At 35.3% G+C, this 25,138-nt stretch overlaps 1 protein-coding gene across 2 annotated transcripts in view; it reads left to right on the top strand.

The window, feature by feature from the left end:
• Positions 1 to 24,391, top strand: part of LOC308559361 (sodium channel protein type 2 subunit alpha) — an 82,175-nt gene extending 57,784 nt beyond the window's left edge. For both annotated transcript variants that reach the window (XM_081142086.1, XM_081142087.1), the window contains 10 exons: positions 1,440 to 1,560; positions 5,602 to 5,756; positions 6,666 to 6,839; positions 10,372 to 10,494; positions 12,336 to 12,617; positions 13,935 to 13,988; positions 15,435 to 15,576; positions 15,946 to 16,043; positions 18,930 to 19,200; positions 20,743 to 24,391. In XM_081142086.1, coding sequence (XP_080998212.1) covers positions 1,440 to 1,560; positions 5,602 to 5,756; positions 6,666 to 6,839; positions 10,372 to 10,494; positions 12,336 to 12,617; positions 13,935 to 13,988; positions 15,435 to 15,576; positions 15,946 to 16,043; positions 18,930 to 19,200; positions 20,743 to 21,938 — 2,616 coding nt within the window. In that variant the 3' untranslated portion in view covers positions 21,939 to 24,391. The remainder of the gene's footprint in view (positions 1 to 1,439; positions 1,561 to 5,601; positions 5,757 to 6,665; positions 6,840 to 10,371; positions 10,495 to 12,335; positions 12,618 to 13,934; positions 13,989 to 15,434; positions 15,577 to 15,945; positions 16,044 to 18,929; positions 19,201 to 20,742) is intronic.
• Positions 24,392 to 25,138: the final 747 nt, after the last annotated feature.

Raw genomic sequence — 25,138 nt, 5'->3', positions numbered from 1 at the left:
TTACATAAGACAAAGCATTTTCTGTTTTTTAAATAGTTATTTATTGATTTTTAGGGGGAGAGAGAGAGGGAGGCATCAATCTGTTGTTCCACTTATTAATGCATTCATTGGTTGTTTCTTGTATGTGCTCTGACCGGGGATAGAACCTGCAACCTTGGCATCCAGCTGATGCTCTAACCAATTGAGCTCCCCAGCCAGGACCAAACAAAACATTTTCAGTCTCATATATCATCTATAAATATTTTACTTCATCAATACCACTCTCAAGTAAATAATTTATACAAAGAAAATTATTTTCATTTAATAAACGAACCATTTTCCCTGGGTAATTCATATAATCCTTAAGCCAAATGTGAGTAGACTATTTCTAGTACTGACTACAACATCTATTTTATAATAGTTTAACATAGTTCAACTTTCATTTTATCATGTGCTTACCTCATCCCCTTTATAATGGAACTCTTACCAGCTCAGCCATTTCCTAATGCTATGCATTAATGGTAATAACATTGTAACAGGTTCGAGAATGCTGTGGCCCAAACTACTCTGATTCCATGTGGCACTCATACCTGGCACTGTGTCATTCCTGCAGCATTTTAAGACCAGGTTAACGACTGCGATCCCTTCATTTATGCTGATCCATGAAGGACCTGACCTGGCTGAATTTTGTTGCATTTCAAGGTTTAAAACAATTTCTTTCTAGTATATTTTTAAATGGTATTTGATTTAATCTAAAGGAAAACAAAACAACAACCAAAGATGTATTTCTGCCTGTATTAACAAAACAGGTAAGAGTGCCAGAGTAACAAGTAGTTTCCAAATGCACAATGAAACACAGGAGTGCATTGGCCAAAGAGAATGCAAAATATCAGCTCTTGCTATAAAGCTAACAATGTGCTGCTCTTTTTTGAAATTAGAAAACTATAGAATATATTTAATAACAACCAGTGGTATATGTTTTCATGTCAATGAAAAGTGGATAAATTTAGATTGTTGCTGTTTATGTGCACTTGATCAAATCTTTTCTGCATTTGACATGAAAATACTCTTGTGCAGCTTTCGTTGGTTGGGTCACAATTTTAGAATAAAAGACACTATACCATTTGCAAACTAATTTACAAAAGCAAGATCACAGATGACCATACAACTCTGGCAGCTTACATAAGCTCTCTGCAGGATTTTATTTCAGAATCTCTATTATGGTCTTAATTAAAAATTATTTAAGTTGTGAGCACCATATATTTAAAGAAAAAATATCCTGTAGTGCTGTATCTAATCTTGTGACCCCCACCTCTACTAAAGCAGACTGGCATTTTGTTTAAGATATTCTTAAATTACAGATCAAGGAAATGCATCCTGAAGACTTGAGGGCACACTTTTTGAGTTTATATATTGTAAAGAAAATATTTTAAAAGCTTTTCTGTGAAATTGATTTTCAGAAGCTAAATGCAACTAGCTCATCTGAAGGCAGCACAGTTGATATAGGAGCTCCCGCTGAGGGAGAACAGCCTGAGGTGGAGCCTGAAGAATCCCTGGAACCTGAAGCTTGTTTTACAGAAGGTAGGAGAAACAACGCAAACGTGTTCATTAGGCTTCTCTTAGCTATCCATCTATTCTCTCTCCCCTCTCTTTTTAATTATCTAGGTCTATTTAACCACTGTTTATTTATTTGTTTGTTCTGCTCTTTCTATATCAAAACAAAGACGATTTTTAAAAAGGTAAGATTTAATTTATGCAATCAGATATTCTTATTTTTGTGGATCCTTTTCAACTCTTAGAAATGCTAACTATCTGGGATTTTGGGTGGCCTCCTAGAATCTCTAATAGAAGAGAAAGCCAAGTCATACCTGTCTCTCTCTTTAGCTTTAAAAAAGAAAAAAAAAGTTTTAAAGTCAGAGTAGCTTTCTGATTACTGTTTTATCAGATCATAATGGGTACTAACTGATAAGGGTACATTTAAAACTGTCCCAAAATAAAGGGTTACCTGTATTTGTTAAGGTAAAAAAAAATTGTTAGTTCTGTATTTAAATAGATAACTAAATGCCAAAATATAGTATGAGTTAATATATATTATATAATGTGGGGCACCATGCCATTGGAGTAATCTGAAGAGGATTTTCTGCAGAAAGCTAAAAGTATGTTATTTGAGGTATGGACCAATTATCTCTTGAACAATAATGCTGTGTATCAAACCACACAAAATTTCTTAGCATATAACACCAAACATACTTTTGCTCACAATTCCATTGTCAACTAGCTAGTTTTGCTGATCTTGGTTGGGCTCTCTCACAGTCTGAGGTCTTGGATGAGACAATTGAGGGGACTCAGCGCCACTTTGCTCATATCCCATTCTCCACACACTGGCCTGGGGTTATTCTAACGGTGAAGGCAAAGGGGCAAGAGAGGAAACCTAAATACTAAGGTCAAGCTTCCACTTGTGCCAGCTTTGCTCCTGCCCTGTTCACCTGGCCAATCCAGATCCAGTGCGGAAATGCACTGCTCATAATACAGAGGCATAAAAAATGAGTGCAGGACCACAGGACACAAAATTCTTTACATTTCTTATAGAAACTACTATTGTAGAAACAGAAACATTTCTCTAAAACCCTGGGGCTCACTTGATTTTAACTCATTTTTTAGTTAACAGCATTTTAATAATTCATACTATGTCTAGTCCCAAATTCAATCCCATATAGTAATTGCTGAAATAGAAGTTTATTTTAATAATAGTGATTGCCTCAAATTGTTACTAGTTTATTACAACTAATTCTAAAAATGTTTCATTTGGGAGAATATTCTTAATATTGATATTAAGAATATTAAAACTGTTTTAATTTAAACTTTAAGCTAATTTTTTAAAAATGCAATTATACAGATGTTGGAAATTACAATTGATGTCACAGATTGTTTCAAGGTTATTACAAAAGATTATGTTGCATACACTTATTGATTTTGGACTTAAATGCATTGGTGAAAATTAATATTTAAGTATTAATGATCAATTTTTAAATAATTTTAGAGTGAGAGCTATTTGTTTAGCATAAGTTATGAGGGAAGCCACTTTTTTCTTACGCCTTCAAAAAATCTGCATACATTTCAATGTCGTTACTTGATTATGAAAAAAATTATGACTTTGCAAAACATTCAAATGGTATATACCATCACAAAAATTATTTCTGTGTTATTAGTTGTTACTCTTTCCCAGACAGTTAGCTTACTTTAGGGTCACAATATATGCATCATAATAATTATGATGCTATCAACGTTTGTCTTTTAGGGTTAAAAAAAATTAAGAATGAAGTATTACCAACATAACATTATAGATAGTAATAATGAATAATGCATAGATACTGACCAACCAACTTGAACAATTTGAATACTTCTATCATATTTGCTTTAGAGTTTTTATTTAAAAATAAAAAGATACAGATTAGGCCTCTTTTGGACTCCTTCCTTTCTTCCACCTTAGAGGTAAACCAGTGTCTCAATATTTTGGCATTTATTATTCCTACTAACTTGCTCTTTTGTTGGTTAAGCAGTGTTTTTTTAATCTCATATCCTCTTTAGGAAGGAAAATATTAACTACAGTTTCATTTCATTAATTACAGTGAATATTTTTAGTGCATGTAATTCTTCTTAATCCTTTGGGAATCCTGCTTTTTGTAGATATGAAACTAATAACAATTAATAGCACTTCATTAAGTGTTCATGAAACAAAGGATATGATCTCACTAGTTATAATATAAAGTAGCATCTGATAAATATCTACTCATAAAATATTATGATCCTTGAAGATGAAGTATCCATTTTTCTATCATTGAATAAGAGCCCCCCACTGTGGTTAAAACCCTATGTCCTGATTCTTCTCTTTCCCACACACCAATGCCACCTGTTCTATGTGCTGCCAGGTCCTGCCAACTCAGTATCTTTTGATCCCTGACCACTGTCACCACCATGACCTTTGCTTTCACTCTTAATGTGCAGTTGATTGTATCTCATAGACTCACGACTTTTTTTCCATCTTCTTTCTTCTATTTATACAATTTTTAAAATAAGCATAGATAATTCTAAATCAGTGTTCTTATCAGGTAAATCTTCATAACTTACAAAAAAAAAAAAATCCTTCAATATTTCCCCCATTAGACAGCACATAAACTTTAAATTTTCTGAGTGACTCATTCAGGCCTTTTTTTCCAGATTGGCTCTCAGTGTCTTTTCTAGTTTTGATTACTAATTCTCCCCGTCGTGCAACTTCCAGACTGTCCTGTCACCAAGTTTTACTTGTGTCATTGTTTCTGCATTCCTTACAGCTCCAGGTACTAGAACTGATCCTTACACATCCTTTAAAGTCCAGTCTCAAATCCATTACCTCCGTAAAGCTGAAATTAATCTCTGTCGACAAACTCTCACAATACCTTATTTATTTTGTGATAATTGTTGCTTTTTAAAACTACAGAACCTGTGGGCAAATTTCCCTTGCTTAAAATGCACACTGTTTTTAGAGCAACGCTATATTTTATACATTCTAGTAATATAATTTGTCTGATATAATTTATTGAATACAGCAGGTATTGAAAAAAAATATTTGTTGATAAGCTTTATTACATTGTTGCTAATAATAGAATTAAAACAACACAAATGTTCAATAATAGTGGAATAGTTATATAAATTCTGGTTAAGTCTGGTATTCTTATTTAGAGGTATTGTGAAACCTTTCATATTCTGTTTACTTGTAATAAAAAGGAAATGTTGCCCTGGCCAGTGTGGCTCAGTGATTAGAGTGTCAGCCCGTGGATGGAGGGGTCCTGGGTTCGATTCTGGCCAAGGGCACCAATGTACCTCGGTTGCAGGTTCGATCCCCAGCCCAGTTGGGGCACGTGCTGGAGGCAACCAGTCGATGTGTCTCTCTTTCTCACATCGATATTTCTTTCTCTCTCTCCTTTCCACTCTCTCTGAAAAGCAATGGAAAAATATCCTCAGGTGAGAATAAATAAATAAAAAGGAAATGTTGCCCTGGCCGGTGTGGCTCAGTTGGTTGGGCATCATCTCATGCACTGGAAGGTCGCCGGTTCATTTCTCAGTTAGGGCACATGCCCAGATTGCAGGTTTGATCCCCCATTGGCAGCAATGCAGTAGGTGACCAATCCAGGTTTCCCTCTCTCTCTTTCTCTCTCTCTCCCTTCCTCCCTGTATCTCCTTCCTTCTCTCTCTAAAATCAATTTAAAAATTTTTTTTAAAAAAGAAATGTTTATATTACATCATTAAGTGAAGTAATTAGAATTCAAATATAAATAATGTCCATATTTGAATGGAATCACACTCATAGATAAGAATAGGATGGAAATTTCTACGTCTGGGGATTTCAGTTTTCTCTCTGTTTTTCTGTTTTTATAATATAATATAATCTATGGTAAAAACTTTGTGGAATGAGTGATTAAAAAGCCATATAGAGGATTTCTATTTCTGGAAGTGGAGGCCATCTCCAAAAAATGAAGTCATTTGCAAGGTATCCGATAATAATATAGATGAAACTCCCACCAACACAAATGCATGTAATTAAAGAGTATTTTCTTTTTCTTCATTTACTCTGACATATTTCAGACTGTGTACGGAAGTTTAAGTGTTGTCAGATAAGCATAGAGGAAGGCAAAGGAAAACTCTGGTGGAACTTGAGAAAAACTTGCTACAAAATTGTGGAGCATAACTGGTTTGAAACCTTCATAGTCTTCATGATCCTGCTGAGCAGCGGGGCGCTGGTAGGTGACCTGTGATCTCCTTTACCTTTCCTTTCTGGGAGCCTCCGATTCCATGTTTGCACAATTAGTTATTGGTGAGGATGAGAGGCATTGCGTGGTGATTTTAGCACAGCTGTGAGGGGCTCAATAAATAGGCTCAGTAAATGCGTTGTTCTGCAGTAGGCCTCAGGTTGAATCAAACTCAGAACACTGTTGTTTTTGTAGCAGTTAAAGAAGTACCCTCCTGACTTTCAGTCAACAGAGACAGTTCTTATTCAGAATGACTATGCAGCCATGATATGGGCTTATCGGCTAAATATCAAACTGCTCAACATAAACTCCGCTGCTGCACAGAGCTCACCGGTTTTGTTCATGCTGGTTCACTAGTGCCAGCCATAGTGAATGGTAGACTGACTAATGGTAGACTAACATAGAGCTTGTGTGTGTGTGTGTGTGTGTGTGTGTGTGAGAGAGAGAGAGAGAGAGAGAGAGAGAGAGAGAGAGAGAGAGAGAGAGAGAAAGGAAAGAGTGAGAGGTTATAATTCAGTTTCTTTCCGCAGGCTAAAGGGGCTCCTTGCTTTGCATTTGCATTAGTGAAAGGGTACTTTCCAGTGACTGCACTAAATGAAATAGGTCTACTTGCAGTTACTTTCTGCTGTAGAGAGAAGCAGCTGGCAGTAAAAGTTTTAAACTTTTTGGAGGTACACTGATACTAAAATTTTTAAATTATTTAAATTTATTGGTTGACTGAAATGCCCGGTTAGCAGTCATTTCCATGTAGACAACTATAAAGCAAAATGTAGCCATGGAAAACACGAAGGCTTCCCACCTCGGGCACTTGAGAAAAGGCTTGCAGTATGTATTTTCTAATAAGCTATCAATTAGAGACAGTTAATACAATGACATTGAATTGAATTTTTTTCCTTACAGGCCTTTGAAGATATATATATTGAGCAGCGAAAAACCATTAAGACTATGCTAGAATATGCTGACAAAGTGTTCACTTATATTTTCATCCTGGAAATGCTTCTCAAGTGGGTTGCATATGGTTTTCAAATGTATTTTACCAATGCCTGGTGCTGGCTAGATTTTTTGATTGTGGATGTGAGTATACTTCTCTTTCTTGTTTCACTCCATCAGCATGTGATGGCACGCGGCGGTCCTCAAAGTGGCGCCTGGCATATAGAGCGTAGGCACTCGGCAGTGCTGTCTGCATGGGCCCAAGCATAAATGATGATTCATTTTCTAATGATAAAAAGTCCCAAAACATTTTTTTGCCAATTAAAATACTTATACTTTCATAGATGAAATAGTCAAATGCTGTTATTATAATTACTGATTTAGTTCCAAATTAATATTTAAAATCCCAAGTTATACAAATAATATGTTAATATAGAAGGTTGTTTTTTTTTCACTCTCATTTAATACAATAACTATTTAAATTCTTCACATCTTTGGCATTAGTCTCTTTGTTATTATCTGAGAGCATTGAGGAGTGTCTGTCCCACAGATAGATCACTAATTACAAAGAAATGTGAAAGTCCAAATAGCAAAAGGCACCTTTTGATTTATTTGATGGTTGAAACAGATTGGCTATGAGCTAATTATGTAAAGGTTTTATTAAACTGCACTGGTGTTGAAGATAAAGTAAGATGGAGTACCAGAATATAAGAGGCTTTAAAACGTTAAACCTGAGGTTACTTCTTTATTTCTGAGTGAGAAGTTTGAGGAACATCTCACCTTTTATTCACAAATATAAGATCTTAACTGAATAAAAAAAGTTTATATCATGTTTATTTAGTTTTGGAGATTTACTTCTTAAGTGTCTTTCAAATTAGTAGTTCACTCAGAATGGATGGAAAGGAACTTAAAGGCTTTTCATCTAGAAAAGTCTAGGGGAGCCTGTGAGCACAAGGAATGGGGATGTGGGGGAACAGAACAGATCAATGCTCACCATCAACATAGAGGAAGAAAACGCTGGAAGTTTCAGGAAAGCAAATGTGTTTAATAGTGCATAACAAAGGATATTCTATTTATTTTAATAATTTCTTCATAATTAAAGACATATTTTGATATATAAAATTTACATATCATGTTAACAAAAGAGGAAAAAAAGACACTTTCTTAGAAAAAATTATTTTTTACAGTTTCAGGTAGAAAAAATACCAACTTTTAATCCAGTATGAGCTTTCTAATCACCAAACAGAAGAAAAAATTGTATAAGAGACAGAGTTCTTTTAATTGAAAAGAGAAAAATATCTTTGTTTTATTTTTTTCTTAACCTGCCTGAAACAAATCTACTATTAAATATAACATATAAAGTTATATGCAGAATTACATGAAAAAATTTCTGGCAATAAAATGACAATAAATAATATTTAAAACCCATATGTTTGGACATTACAAACAATGGAAAAATATACCAAGACTATATCATTCTTTTATTTGCATAATGAACTTACAGATGACACTTTTTCTGTATGTGGTTAAGATAGATTGGTAAATTTATAATAAAGTATATTTAATATAGCTATGTAATAATAGAAGCATTAAGTCAATACTACCTGAATATAAAGAAACTCTTAAGAGAAATCTAGTTGTCCTGCAGCTGGTGTACATATCACTTAACATATCCTGATATTTATCTTCTTAGATTTAAAAAGTAACTATTATGATCATATTAATCATAATATTAATCATTAATCAATACTTTGCCTTACATCAATATATTTATTGATCATCTATTTTGTTACTAAAGATACTCATTTGGATGTCATTTTTCTGGGCCTACGGTGAGGACAGATAGGTCTATGACTAGAAGATGACACTTGTATTAGAAGTCCATTCACTGCACTGAGGGAGAGGAGAGTCTTCATGGGGGCAGCGCTGTGTGAGCCCGAGTGTGAGGAGTAAGAATGTCAGCGCGTTCAGATTAGGGGAAGGACACTGTGCACGCCAACAGGGCATGTTCCAGAAACAAGTGGCCCTGGAGGGCAGCAGTGCCGCAGAGTGAGGGAAAGCGTTCTGTCACTGGGTGATAAGATGAGAAAGGGAAGGTGGGGAAGAGCTTGAAGAACCTGAGATGCCATCCAGAGAGATTTAGACCTATAATTTAGTAAAAAATAAGCCATTGGAGATTTTCTATGGAAAGTGACAAGAAAAACTCACTCTTTGAGGGAAAGATATTTGGTGGTGGTATAAATGATGGATGGGATAAAATGGGGGTTATTTAGAGGCCAAAAGACCAATTAGGAACTTTATTTTTTAATTATCTGTGAAGGGGAGACTAACAAAGCCTAAAATGTTAGATTTTGGGTAAAATATATAAACCACTTAAAATATTTTTATAGCTCAATTTTATTCCAAATTTAAAGGTTTTGCTATTTTAGATTACATGTGCAAAATTAGTTTGAATAAGTCAGGTTTTGTTGTAAAATTGTTCTGTTTCACTTAATTTCCTTAAAAAATATATTTTAAAAATATCCATTAATACCAGACCCTTAAAACTATATTATACATCTATTTTTATTTATCTACTTTTGAAATTCAGGTGCACTTTAAGAGAATATGTATTTTCTTAGCTTATATAGTTTTAATGAGTTTTCTGTATATTTTCAAAGGATGTCAGATATTTCTGTGCCACCTGACAGTTATTTCTTTCTTTTTTCAGCTGAGATTTTAAAACTTTTATTAACTACATTAGTCATTTGTATACATGACTAAATTGTTTTGGTAATTTCTGATTAGTTATATTAAAATATCAGCTTTTATAAATTAATTTGAGCTAATTAATGATTCTATATCCTCTCACTAAAATTTACATGAAGACAAAAGCCACTGTTTAGAAGCTTTGATCTTTCTGAGTGTGTTTATGTTGAGATTCACCAGTGTTTTGCATAGTTACTTGTGTACTTGTATCAGGGTTTTTTTTGTTTTTTTGTTCTTTGTTAATCCTCACCTGAGGATATTTTTTCCAGTGATTTGTAGAGAGAGTGGAAGGGAGAGAAAGAGAGAGAGAAACTTCGATATGAGAGAGACACATCAATTGGTTGCCTCCCCCATGCACCCCAACTGGGACCAGGGATTGAACTTGCAACCCAGGTATGTGCCCTTGACCAGAATCAAACCAGAGACCCTCCGGTGTGCGGCCCAATGCTCTAACCACTGAGTCATGCCACCCAGGGCTTGTACCAAATTTTAATTTCCCTTTCAGGTCTGCTTAATAATATGAAAAATGGTAAAGTTTTATAGTTACCTAAGGGAAGACTGCATATGTGTCGTTATTTTTCTTGCTTCACATTTAATTTATAAAAACGTTCTTGTCAAGAATCTTGAAAAAGAGAGCCTGTATATCTTCTTTTTTGTAAGTTTTTGATAGTGGTTCTAAAAGTGTGGCTCACAGACCACCATCACTAGATTCACCTGGGAACTTTAGGAAATGCAGATGATCAGGCCCCACCCCAAACCTACTGAATCAGACACTGCAAGGGATCTATCTGTGTTTTCAACAAGCTCTCCAGGTGATTTTGTTACCAACTGTGGCTTGAGAATTACCAGTTTATTGCATAGAGCAAGGCTGAACTGTGTAAGCACTTTTGCTTGTAAATAAGAAAATCATGTTGCTTTTTCTGTATAGGTCTCATTGGTCAGCTTAACTGCAAATGCCTTGGGTTACTCAGAACTTGGTGCCATCAAATCCCTCAGGACACTAAGAGCTCTGAGGCCACTGAGAGCCTTATCCCGGTTTGAAGGCATGAGGGTAAGACCAAATGCTTTAGAATTTGTTGGAATTATAATTAAGAACAGACAGGCATTTTGTACCTTACAAATGACATACCCATGGAGAATTTGTGTCTTCTCCATTCATACTGACATAACCAATCAATCATTAATATTTGTCAGACATCCATAAACTTGACACTGTTGTGGACACCCACAGAATATAATGCCTGAGTGATTGTTTCTTACTAGATTTTTCATTCTGGGAAATCTCTATCATATTGTGTAGAGTTCTGATGTGAGTCAAGATTAATTATGTTTATTCCATTTGTAAATGTACAGGAAATCCCACTCACTGCAATTTAAAACCACCAAATCATGTCTCATCACTTCTTCATTGTTTCATATGACTGATGTGTTTTGAGCCTGTCGAAGTCCAAATCCGGCCTCTTAGGTTTCAAACACAGGCTGAGCTGGCTGAAAGTAGGTCAGCTGTGGAAATCTACCACTCATTTAGAAAGGTGGGACAAAGAACAGGGAGGAATCTGTGCTTGTCATTTGTCATCGCTGGGGCACAAAATCTGAGACCACATATCTTCAGCACTGAGGAAGTGATGAAGCTGTGTCCTAGTGGACTTAGCTATTTAAAAAGGAACTTTTAAAAAAAATTATGCCTTTTGCAATATTTGAAAATAGTTACTTAGGGGCTTTCTGCGAATGTTGCAAACACCACCAGAAATGAACAGTGTGGGTAAATGTGTGTCTGTGTGTTTGTGTGCACAAGGTTGCATGGAAAGGAATTGTTAGCCTTTAAATTCTTGTCACTTTACCAATTTAAAATTGCTGTTTTTGCAGTAGTGGTTTTTCTTGTAAAAAATTGAATCAAACTTTCAGTACTAGAATAATTTTCATATTTTCTCTATCGAATTTGCATATATAAGAACCTAAATCTTTAATCCTTCCATAGATTTCACTGTCTTGGGAAACACATGTGTTATTTTTTTGCTGCCCAGCTTTTAAAAAGAAAACTATAACTGTATTAAACAATATCTCCTCGCATTTGTGAGCATTCATTGTAGTGAACTTAAAAGTCAAGTCTAAGCACCTCTGAATTATGAGAGTTGAAATCCTAGGAGTGCTTTAACATTGTAATAAGTTCTTTAAAACTTACTTTCTTTTATTTTTGAAAGGGATTCCACAAAGGAGGATCCCTGGGCCAGAAAAGTTAAATAACTTGCTCAAAGGTGCATAACTAATTTGTGATACAAACTAAAATACCGATCTCCTGACTTCCAAACTCTTTCTCCTCAGCACATGTTCAGTCTCCATGCTTCAACCTCTTTGCTCCAGAGTTTTTATATGTAGGCTGACCCTCTACTACATTGCTTGGGAAAGCTCTGCCTTACACTTGCTGTCTCAGAATAGTTATCATTAATGTTTCCTTTCCCCCTGGAAACTGACCCTCAAAGTGTTCTCTTTTACTCTCAAATTTGGGAGAGTAAATTTTATGGTTTGCATGATTTTTAAAAATTGTGATATTCACATGATAACATTGCTTCTGTGGTCATGTCACTATTTGTACTCTTAATTATTCTTTGCATTTACAATTAGTCCCATTCTTCGATGAAAATTGGATAGGCATATAGCCGTACCTCTTGGCAAAGCATTCCACAACCTGCTATCTATTTTATACGGTTCTGAAATATAATTAAAAATTTTAGTTGGAGACTAGTTTCCAGAAAACTAGTTTTTGCCCAATATTTAACTTTAAGAACAGATATATTTTCTATCATTTGACTGTTGTTCTTTTTCTAGTGTTTAAAAATAGGTAAAAATAAGTAAATGTTGTTGACCCCTCACCTGTGTTTTTCTTCACGCCAGGTTGTTGTGAATGCCCTTTTAGGAGCCATTCCATCCATAATGAATGTCCTTCTGGTTTGTCTGATCTTTTGGCTAATATTCAGTATCATGGGAGTGAATCTCTTTGCTGGCAAGTTTTATCATTGTATTAACTACACCACTGGAGAAATGTTTGACGTAAGCGTGGTCAACAACTACAGCGAATGCAAAGCCCTCATAGAGAGCAATCAAACCGCCAGGTGGAAAAATGTGAAAGTGAACTTTGATAACGTAGGACTTGGATATCTTTCTCTGCTTCAAGTAGTAAGTCACCACTTTATTGTTCTCTGTGGTGTGTTATTAAAATGAATCTAAAATTTTTTTCTGTATTTGTAAATATATACTTCTTCAGGCCCATCTGCATCGATTCTTTCTCAAAAATTACTGAACTAGCTTTCCCTCGCTGTGCTGAGAATGGACAGCTCTGCAACGTTTATAATCTCCCAGGCCGTGCATTAGACCCCAGCACAAGTACTTTGTTATTGAGATTTCTATGTGGGTCCCATTGACTGCCCCGTCTCTGCTTTAGGAAAGAAGAGGCACAGGCCCTAGGGTGGGGCTGGAAAGGTGTGTGTGGGGAGTGGTAGATTCCTGTGCTCTTTCTCAGGCACCTGAGAGTGGAGATACCCTTGTCAAGTCTTCACCTCCCCAACCTTCACCACCACCCTAACCAAACTCCGCATCTTTACATCCTTCACGCAGATTGCCACCTCATTCCCATCTTCCTGCCTGCTGCTTGAACAGATAGGAAGATTGCTCTCTTGCAAATGAAAACCTTCCTATCAAGTCTATTATGTCACTATCAATTCATAAAAATTCATTCAGCTCCTCAAATGACCACCCTAAGTTATGCCCACATGCTCCCTGAGATGATCCACCCACACAATTCCCAACATTATATGAATATTTGAGGGAAGGAAAGATTTAGTGGCACTAAGGACTGAAAAAAAAAAATGGACAACACTTTTGTTTTCAGGATTACTATGCCCACACAAAAAAACACAAATACTTAAAAGAGTACATTGCAGCTGAATATAATGTTTGATTTCAGGTTACAAAACTGTTTCTTATAGATTAGTGCCTCAAAATAGTATATTCAACAATATTGAGGAGATTTTTAGGTACAAACCATCATGATTCATGATTAGTGATAGTACCTTTTAAAACAGAAAACATAGGGAAAAAAGCATTAAGATCAAACACACAATACTTTTCAACTTGTCCGATGCTATTACCACATACATTAAATTATTTCATCAAATTTCATATTATATTCTTATAAGCGCAGCAGATAGAAAGGTTGTTAATAATTGCTTTTATGATAGCATATTGTTATAATCTATGAGGATTTAATTAAAGATGTGAAAGATGTATATAAAGATGTCATAGAAGAGTATAAAGTTGAAACATTTTCAAAGCATATATTATAAAACTTTGCCCAAAAAGTTTAGATATTAATTCTAAATTATTGTATATACCTGTTTTGAATGAATCTTGGTCTATCAATCTGATGCTTAATTTCTTTTCTAAAATTATAATTTGCAGAGGAAAATGAAATTAAATGATGTGACTTTTTTACAGGCCACATTTAAGGGATGGATGGATATCATGTATGCAGCTGTCGATTCACGAAATGTAAGTCTACTTAGAGGGAAAATTGCTTAATTGTTCCAGTGAGTATTTCCACAGTGTTATATTTTCATGATATCATCAATAAAATGAAACTCTGGGTCAATTTACAAAGCACATCTATATTACAAAAATAAAATATTATTTTCTTGCTTCTTCTTTATAGGGAAGCACTACTGAGGTTTTTGTTTGCTTTGTATTCTGCTTGTTTTTTCCTCTATTAACCAGATCCCTTCTACTACGGGGAAGATCCAAAGCTGGTAAAACCTGGTCAGATGAAGAAGGTGCCTGTGAGGGCTTCTCGTGCACAAATAACCATAACTATCAGAGCCAAAAATAAAATCTCATCTCAAATTCATTCAACAAGTTTTTAAGTGCCAGATGCCATGCTAGATACTAGAAAATATGTTAAAAGATTCACAGCAAGTAAATAATTACCATAAAAGTCAAGATAATGATTACCTCTAGCAGGGATAGTAGAATTTATGTTTGGGAAAGGATACACCAAGGGTTTCTGAGGTCTTGACAATGTCCTGGGTTGTAAAATTCACTTTATAACAATTTATTATATTTTACATTTATATTTTACATTTACATTGTACATATTGTATATAATTTAAAAATATCATTTTATAATACTTTCTACAACACACACATAAATGGAATAAAATCTCACCAAAGAATAGGTGTTTTTATAATATTTCTTATTTTACTCTATTTCATTAGGGGGGAAAAACAAAACGCATGTTGGCCATTAGTCTCTAAAGTGATTTCATGACACAATAGGTCATTACCTGCATCCATTATCTCCTGTGACTGGTTAACTTAGTTGGTTCAAACAATATCCTGAAGACCTGAGCTGTAGGTTACAGCCAAAGCACAAACCAACTATCACACATTTTTTGATCAAAAGTGTGCTGGACAAGAGAAGGTATCATACAGAACCAGTGCTTAAGGCCTACTTAGTAGGATGAATCAATAGACTCATATTCAGATTGAAAAGATCCTACTGATGTACTTATATCCGCACATACCTATCAAAAGAAATGTGTAATACAAATCAAATCTTTATACTTAGCTATTATAGTACTATTGACCAAACACTGTTTTAAGTACTTTTATATATTACTACTATATTTAACCTTCCAACTACCATATGAGGTTTAGGTTTTCTTATTTCAATTTTACAGGTGAGGAAACTGAGTCAGAGAGAGTAAATTTTAAAGGTTTTAACATGACATCTCTTCTTTTGAAGGAGGAAATCCTTACTTTGCATGCCTTATTGGGTAGGGGTCTTTGCTTATAAAGTGCATTCATAATCTTGGCATTTATTGGGTGAAATTAATTTTATTCCCAGTGACTGAGACATGCTTTGAAAATTGAAAATTCACTGATGTCTTTTTTATGAAACAAGTATTAGGTCTAATAGCTGTCATTCTTTATATTTTGTAGGTAGAATTACAACCCAAGTACGAAGACAATCTGTACATGTATCTTTATTTTGTCATCTTTATTATTTTTGGTTCATTCTTTACTCTGAATCTTTTTATTGGTGTCATCATCGATAACTTCAATCAACAGAAAAAGAAGATAAGTATACTAAAACATCATCTTTGCTCTAAAATGTGAACTGAACGTGTCATAGTTTCCTTTTGGCTCCAAAATGCAGTCAAGGAAAAGAAAAAGTGTAAAATTCATAAATTCTTTTGAGAGACTTACTTAGCTATAAGTTTTTAAGTAATTGATAATTAAGAGAGCATGTATTGCTATTTCCAGTATAGAAATCTGACTAATATGGCACAATTCATGTATTGAATATATGCATCTCTATAAATGCAGATATTAATTAGCAACATTAGAATAGAACGTGGGGCTAATGTTCACACAGTTACTAAGATGGATTATATAACTAGTAAAGAGCATGATTTTAACAAGGTTTTTTTTCCATTTATTTACTTTGGAGGTCAAGACATTTTTATGACAGAAGAACAGAAGAAATACTATAATGCAATGAAAAAGTTGGGTTCAAAGAAACCACAAAAACCCATCCCTCGGCCTGCTGTAAGAATAACACTTTCATCACCAGTAAAAGCTATGTTATCCATCACTTTCACAGCTCAGATTGTTAGATACTAGTATTTTTTTGAATTTGCAAAACAAAGTTTTACCTTAGGGATGTGACCAGCTAGATCAAATAGCCTAAGTATATGTATTTTATATATGCACTATGTATAAATATATATTTTATATGTACAGACATATAAATATATATAAAAATAAAAATGTCAGACTTCTATGCCAATAGTATTACATAAGCTTGATATCATTGAAGAGCTTCTAATAATGTAGAGAAGAAAACATTCATATATATAGTGTCAAAATATTGCATATGCTCAGAGTGTAGTGGGGGCTGATTGGGATAATTGGTACATCTCAAATATGTCCCATTTTCTGTCTAATTCTGCAGACTGAATGGAATCATTAATGAAATAAGTCACAGATTTTGTTTTTTTCTGTTTTTTAAAAAAATCACATATTTCCCCCTAGCATCTTGCCCCTAAATCGGATAACATGATTCTTTTTATGACTTTCTATGGCTATTCCAATGATATGTTTGCCATTTGCTACAGGTTCTATTTAGTTGCTTCAGGGAATTGTTGTCAGGAAAGTCCCTGAATTTTTTATCACTTCTGAAGGAAAACCTCAGTGATTAAGTCTCAGAACTCCTCCCTTCCAGGAATTAAGATTCTATGAATTGATTGGTGATAATATGAAAGTGTCTATGCCCTTGTTCAGTTTGTAGGTTGGCCACAAACTCAGAGAAGGCAGGTAGCCTTACTGGATAAAACAAGGAATGTACAGTTTGAGCCTCGTCTTTGAGAAATAATACAGTTTGAATGGATGGGAAGAAAAGCAGAGTACGTTCCCACTGAACCACGCTGGCCGGGCTACAGTGCCTTATTAATCAATCTCTTCCTTCATTGATTTACCTCTTCCTATAATACGAAAGTGCCCAAGGCTTCATGCTCAGCACTTTTTTTTTTCTATTCTAATTATCTTTCAAAAATGAATCTATGCTTCAGCGCCCCATTGAATTCTGACAACTCTAAAATCCTCTCAGTCTGACATCCCATAGGACCTAAATCTGTATTTCCAAATGCATTTACAAGACTTTCATTTACATTATTGGAACCAATAATTCCACAAAACATCAACTGCTTTAGAGTCTGTATTATCTACGTGCCCTCCTTTTCCTACACTTATAGCTGCCTCCCAGTGAGTCTTCTTGTTGGCTCATCGGCCTCCCGTTTTCCAGTCCTACTTGGCATCACCCAACATTATGGACTCACCTTCTTGTCTGTGGCCCACTTTTATTTTGTCTCTAATCTTCTTGTACCAGCCTCTAAAGTCTCTTCTTCACATTGCCATGCTGTTCTTTTCATTATACTGTGTTGCATTGCTTAATTAAGTTCGATTTCTTCAGACTCATAGCGGTTGCCTTCATTCATTTAACCCAGAAAACCCTATGTTTACTACTCACTAATTCCAATGTCACTATTCTCAACTGAAATATTTATTTTCATGGCTTTGAATATGAGAAGTGAAGAAGGAAGCAACAAATATGACTTAAGAGTTTCTGCCTCACAGAATCTGGATGAATAATAGCATCGTGCAGGATGTGAAGTAGGCACGAGGGTGGAGAGAAAATTGGAGGTGCTAGTTTGTAGAATTTGACCATGAAAAGGAGGTGAAGGTTCTGAGAGAGAATAAATATTCAGAAAAAGTAGTAAAATAAAGTTTCTTAAGACTGAGAGAATAAGTTAAAGCAAAGCAGGAGTTCTTGAGAAAGATTTTCATAAAGGAATTAATGTAGAATACAGATGCACAGGATATGGCTCAGGAATGGTCAAGGGTACATGTAGAGAGGATCAGGGACTGAGCTATTCAGTGATGAGTGTGGAGGCTGGAGCATCATCCCAGACACCAAAAAGGTTGTGGGTTTGATTCCTGGTCAAGGCATGTACCTAGGTTGTGGTTTCAAGCCCTAGTTAAGGTGTGTACGGGAGGCAACCAATCAGTGTTCCTCTTTCACACTGATGTTCTCTCTCTCTCCCTTCCACTCTCTTTAAACAAAATAAAAACATCTCGAATGAGGATTTAAAAATATAAAAAATCAAAAACGTTAGATGTAGAAATTAAGATAATATAAAATGCAAAAGGAATCAGAGAAATTTCTTTCCACCGATTGACTTTAATGTTCTCAAAAAAGAAGTAAGAACAAAGGGCAAGAGAATGGGAAATTTCTGAGACGTCTATAACTATCCTGGGAGCATCTGAGGTACAAAGAATTTTTAATTGTTGTCAAGGGCCAGGATGAAGTGCTAGAACATAAATCTTTGGTGAACAAGGTCTCCAGGGTTATATAGCTTCCTCTAGCATATGCTACACCCTGGCATTTTAAATCATCTCAGCTAAACCTTAAAGTGGAATTTAAGATGCTGTGGCTTTGGACAGAGAATATAAAGGCAGAAACTGGGGGGGGGGGGGGGGACCATGACAGAAAAAGCTGGAGAAGTATTTATTTGTTAGATCTTCAAATTTAATTTTGATTCTTACCTCCAACACATGGGATGACAGATTTATTGTAACTGTAAATATTTACTGACTATCCATCATAGACATGATGATGTTCTGGACACTGAGAACATAATCGGTGATTCTTAACATAAAGTCAGTTTATAAAATCTGGTATCATGAACAGTATGAATAAAATGAATACATTTGGAGGCAGTTGAGTACCAATATATCAAATTCTTCCAAGTATAAAACAGATGTGGTATGTTTTTAGAAAAGCTGCATTTTCATATTGCTGTGTTAAAATCAGATAAGTTGAACTTGATTTTTTTTCCAGTTTCTATATGAACTTTTACATACTCTTTGTTCCAGAACAAATTCCAAGGAATGGTCTTCGATTTTGTAACCAAACAAGTCTTTGATATCAGCATCATGATCCTTATCTGCCTGAACATGGTCACCATGATGGTGGAAACTGATGACCAGAGTCAAGAAATGACAAACATTCTCTACTGGATTAATCTGGTGTTTATTGTTCTGTTCACTGGGGAATGTGTGCTGAAACTAATCTCTCTTCGTTATTACTATTTCACCATTGGATGGAATATTTTTGATTTTGTGGTGGTCATTCTATCCATTGTAGGTAAGAAGAGGTGCTTTTACTCAATTAAGGAAGTTAGTAGTGAATCTTTCTCATTCATCCAGAAATCACAAATTAAAATTTAACAGTTCATTCTTCAGCTTATCATTTCCCTAATTGCATGCTGTGCATGAAATTATGTCTAAAAAAAAGAATTTCTATTTTTGGCTTTCATTTATCATCTTGCCTTATTTTAGAAGACAGTAACTGCAACAAAGGCGTAATAATCAGTAATACTGCTGTTGTATAGACAAGTATTTGCTTTGAATGAACAATTCATACATGCATGCACATATAAGTCTCTGGACATATTCCATAAATAAGATCTCCTTGATAATTGGAATAGTACACATGTGTGTTTATATATATTTACATGCATAGAAGCTTCATGTTATCTTTGATTTCAGGTTGTGTGTTTTTTGGTTTGTGATATACTTCAGAAGCAGAAATTTGTTCAAAAATTCAAAACATTCATTATCTTTAATACACATTAATTATTTATGTATGGAACATTAAATGAAGTACTACAAGTAAATATAATAGATTTAAGACAAGGGCCTGCCTACTCAAGGAGTAAGAACATACACATTGAGAGAAAAATAGCATTGCACTAGTTACACCCTTTCTCTGGTAAAACGGAACTTTGAAAAAATGTCCCATTTCATTTAATCCTCACAAAAGTGCTATGTGGTAGCAATAAAGGATTAAAGGATAAGACTCAAGGGTCATACATACCAGGCCTGGAGTCTTCTTATTTCTACTACTTACCAGCCCTGTGACCAATGGCAGGTCACCTCACCTCTCCTCCAATCCTTGGTTTCTAAAAAATATTTCTGTAAAGTGTTGTTGTGAAGATTAAATGAGATTATTCAAATAAATGCACTTAGCACTGTGCCTAGCACAAAGAAAGGGTTCAGTAAATGTTAAGTTTAATAACAACACAAACCAAACACACACACACACAACCAAGAGACTATCACCATTTAGTGATACATAAAATCAAGACCAGGATTCAGTCCCAAGTGTGTGCGTCTCCAAAGCCCATATTCTCCCCTGTACACCAGTCTATCACCTCCCAAATAAAACAGATCACAGCCATCTCAGAAGAGTAAGAACTCACATATTCCTGATCCAAAAATCACATGCTTTATCCATTAGTTCTCACACAAATACCAAAACTAGTATTTTAGAAATATAAATCCATTTCTGTGCTTGTCTGCCCTGTACTTTGTGACATATTTAGACCTTCAGTGATTGAGTATGTCTTTTGATAGATGTTTTTCATGAACTAGGAAAAATGGCTATTAATGCTTTCATGTGTAAATAGGTGTTAATGTTATAACACCAAACATACCAGTTTTAGTTTGCTGAACAAATATTGCAGATTGTTTGTGCATGTATGTGTGTGTATTAATGTATGTATAGACCTAATTCTCATGGTCACATTTTGTAAAACTAGTTAGTGTTTATCTTAGCAATGTAAATTTTCACGTGTTGCTATTAAATATAACACTGTTTTTGTTGTCGTCTCTTGGTTTTCCACAGGCATGTTTCTGGCTGAGCTGATAGAAAAATATTTTGTGTCCCCTACCCTGTTCCGAGTGATCCGTCTTGCCAGGATTGGCCGAATCCTGCGTCTGATCAAAGGGGCAAAGGGCATCCGCACACTGCTCTTTGCTCTGATGATGTCCCTTCCTGCGTTGTTTAACATCGGCCTCCTGCTCTTCCTGGTCATGTTCATCTATGCCATCTTTGGAATGTCCAACTTTGCCTATGTTAAGAGGGAAGTTGGAATTGATGACATGTTCAACTTTGAAACCTTTGGCAACAGCATGATCTGCCTGTTCCAGATTACCACCTCTGCTGGCTGGGATGGTTTGCTAGCACCTATTCTTAATAGTGGCCCTCCAGACTGTGACCCTGAAAAAGATCACCCTGGCAGCTCAGTTAAGGGAGACTGTGGGAACCCTTCTGTTGGCATTTTCTTTTTTGTCAGTTACATCATCATATCATTTCTGGTTGTGGTGAACATGTACATCGCTGTCATCCTGGAGAACTTCAGTGTTGCCACTGAAGAAAGTGCAGAGCCCCTGAGTGAGGACGACTTCGAGATGTTCTATGAGGTTTGGGAGAAGTTTGATCCTGATGCGACCCAGTTTATAGAGTTTTCCAAGCTGTCTGATTTTGCAGCTGCCCTGGATCCTCCTCTTCTCATAGCAAAACCAAACAAGGTCCAGCTCATTGCCATGGATCTGCCCATGGTCAGTGGGGACCGGATCCACTGCCTCGACATTTTATTTGCCTTTACAAAGCGTGTTTTGGGTGAGAGTGGAGAGATGGATGCCCTTCGAGTACAGATGGAAGAGCGATTCATGGCTTCGAATCCATCCAAAGTCTCCTATGAACCCATCACAACCACTTTGAAACGCAAACAAGAGGAGGTGTCTGCTACAGTTATTCAGAGGGCTTATAGATGTTACCTCTTGAAGCAAAACGTTAAAAAGGTTTCATCTATATATAAGAAAGACAAAGACAAAGAAGTTGATGGAACACCTATCAAAGAAGATATCCTCATTGATAAACTAAATGAGAACTCAACTCCAGAGAAAACCGATGTGACACCGTCCACAACTTCTCCACCTTCCTATGATAGTGTGACCAAACCGGAGAAAGACAAATATGAAAAAGACAAGTCAGAAAAGGAAGACAAAGGGAAAGATATCAGGGAAAGTAAAAAGTAAAAAAGAAACAAAGAATATTTCATTTTGTGATCAATTGTTTACAGCCTGTGGTGGTGATATATTAGTGTCAACAGGACTCGCACAGGAGGTCTATGCCAAACTGACTGTTTTTACAAATGTATACTTAAGGTCAGTGCCTCTAACAAGACAGGGACCTCTGGTCAGCAAACTGGGACTCAATAAACCAGAAAATCAGCATTGACAGGAGGTTTCTGTTTTCACAACCAGCTGACACTGCTGAAGAGCAGAGATGTAATGGCTACTCAGACTATAGGAACCAATTTAAAGGGGGGAGGGAAGTTAAATTTTTATGTAAATTCAACACGTGACACTTGATAATAGTAATTGTCACCACTGTTCATGTTTAACTGCCGCACCTGCCATATTTCTACAAAATGTATGCTGTGAATTTATCGCTTTTTTCATTTTAATTCACAGGTTGTTTACTATTATATGTGACTATTTTTGTAAATGGGTTTCTGTTCGGGGAGAGGGATTAAAGGTAGGGAATCTTTACATTTCTCTATTGTATAACGATGTATTTTAAATGAAGGCATGCTGCACTTCTCATTCACACGTGGAAAAAATCACATCACAGAAGGAAAGAGTTTACCTCTTGCTTCAGGATGTTTTTAGATTTTTGAGGTGCTTAAATAGCTATTCATGTTTTTAAGGTGTCTCATCCAGAAAAAAATTTAATGTGCCTGTAAATGATCCATAGAATTCACAAGCATTAAAGAACTGTTTTATTTTTACATAATCCATTATATGTACATGTATATATGTACATATGTATATGTGTGTGTATGTACATACATATGGATACACACACACCATTGCACAGTCATTCAGAGTCCCGGCAGCATGACTATAACATTTTTGATAAGTGCCCTTCGGCATAAAATAAAAGCATTCTATCCGTCCTTTCTAAGAACCCGAATTGACCAAAAAGCATCCCCGCCACCACTTTATAAAGTTGATTCTGCTTTTTCCTGAGGTATTGGTTAGCCATTTTCTGCTCTTGGTAAGGTTGACATAGCGTATGTCAATTTAAAAAATAAAAGTCTGCTTTGTAAATAGTGATTTTACCCAGTGGTGCATGTTTGAGCAAACAAAAATGATGACTTAAGCACAGTATTTATTGCATCAAATATGTACCACAGCGAGTATAGTTTCCAGCTTTCAACAGGTAACACGACGTAACTGGTTCCAATATAGTTTGAAGCTGTCGCTGCTGCATGTTCCTCGCCTGTGCTGCTGTGTCGTGCTCCTTCCACGTTCAGAAGTCTAGTGTGGGAAGCCATATGTCAGTGGCACGGTGACACCAGTTGTTCTACCAAGACCTCATTCTCCATGTCATGAAGCAATAGGCTGCAGCGAAGGAGAGCTTCGTGCTTTTTCCTCTTCCAAGCTTGATGAACGAACACTCTATGGTTAAAAAGCCCAACTGTACAAACACGTTGCAAGTCACTTAAACCTGTTGAAAAATATATGGTTAGAGTTTTCTAAGAAAATATAAATACTGTAAAAAGTTCATTTTATTTTCTTTTCAGCCTTTTGTACATAAAAGGAGAAATTAAAAAGTATCTTCAGGTTGATGTCACAGTCACTATTGTTAGTTTCTGTTCCTAGCACTTTTAAATGAAAGCACTTCACAAAATAAGAAACAAAGACTAAGATTGCAGCGTAGGTTCCCGCTTTTTCATTAGTACTGTAAGCTTTGCACACAATTCAATGTGAAACCAATATCAGACTGCGTCCAATGTTTATTTGCTTTCAGATAGTAATGCCTTATCATCGAAAGGCTTAAGGAAGGATCAGGTGATGTTCTTGGCGTTGCTTGGTCAGATGTTTCCACCTAGTCTTTATATTGAATAAATCATCAGTCTTTTCCAGTGTTTGTTTATACAGATAGATCTTATTATTGACCCACAAGCATCAGATACTCATCAGATACGATATGACGCCCAAGCTTTTCTTTCCCCCTACAGAACCAAGTAGTGAAATTATATTACCAGTTATAGCAAAACATTTTGTGTTTCTTTCACAAGCAACATTAAATGTAGATTCTAACTAAAGCTATTGACTTGTAGTGTGTTGGTGAAATGCATGCAGGAAAATGCTATTACCATAAAGAACGGTAAACCACATTACAATCAAGCCAAAAGAATAAAGGTTTTGCTTTTGTTTTTGTATTTAATTGTTCTGTCTTTGTTTCTATCTTTGAAATGCCATTAAAAGGTAAATTTCTATCATGGAAAAATGATCTGTTGGAAAAAGATAAATGTAAAGAATACACATGAAATATAATAATTCATCTTTAAATTTTTTCATGGAATGGAAATTAATTAAGAAGAGTGTACTGGATTGTCTAGTTTTAATATTGGTCAAAAGCCTAGATATGGAATTGGGTAGTGGAAAGTTAAAAAAAAAATTAATAAAAAATTGACTAACATTTTAAGTTGTGCATCCTTTCTCCTCCCCATCTACCTACTGTTTCGGTGTTTTCTCTTTTTCATTTTAGTGTCTTCTCTATGTATTCTAGATCTACATTTCCACCTCTTCCTTGGGCTTTCAGTATTTTTTCATTCAGGATATTCTTGTTTCTTTTCTGTTTACCAATTTTTTTATTTATTACAATCTGGAGATAACTGATTTGTGCACTTACGGCCCTAATAATCTATTGTCACTATAAAAATCCATATAGTATCTATTTCTATAGTTAACCTGCCAAAAATTCTAAGTGAGCTTAGATGTCGAGACTTCATAACACATAAACAAAATGACAGTTTTGGTTTTCCCATTTAATTATGAGCAGTTTATGAAATGATTCTCGTTTCTAATTGCATATTAGAATTACCTGAGAAGATTTTTAAAAATTCCAATGCATGGACCAAGACCAGACCACCTGAACTCATATTTCCGAGAAAGAACCTTAAGCATCTAATTTTTTAATTGGTGGTGATTCATTCGAAAGAATGAGACTTAATGAGTCATGGCATCCTTGCCCAATAGGTAAAACATTCTACAGAAAATGTTCCTCTTCCCTTCAGAGATTATAACTCATCATGTACAACATGAGGCTCCCAGCATAATGGCTTTGGAGGTGTTTGTCTTATAGAGTGACACTGACACATTCATGTCAGATTCTCTTCTAGGATCGTCGTTGGGGGAAAAGGGATTCCATAAGAAAAGTTTAG

This window comes from Miniopterus schreibersii (assembly GCF_964146895.1).
Source record: "Miniopterus schreibersii genome assembly, chromosome: 7".
In the NCBI taxonomy this organism is placed as follows: Eukaryota; Metazoa; Chordata; class Mammalia; order Chiroptera; family Miniopteridae; genus Miniopterus; species Miniopterus schreibersii.
Note: the sequence above shows the minus strand (reverse complement) of the source record. Positions and strands in the feature narration are given on the sequence as shown.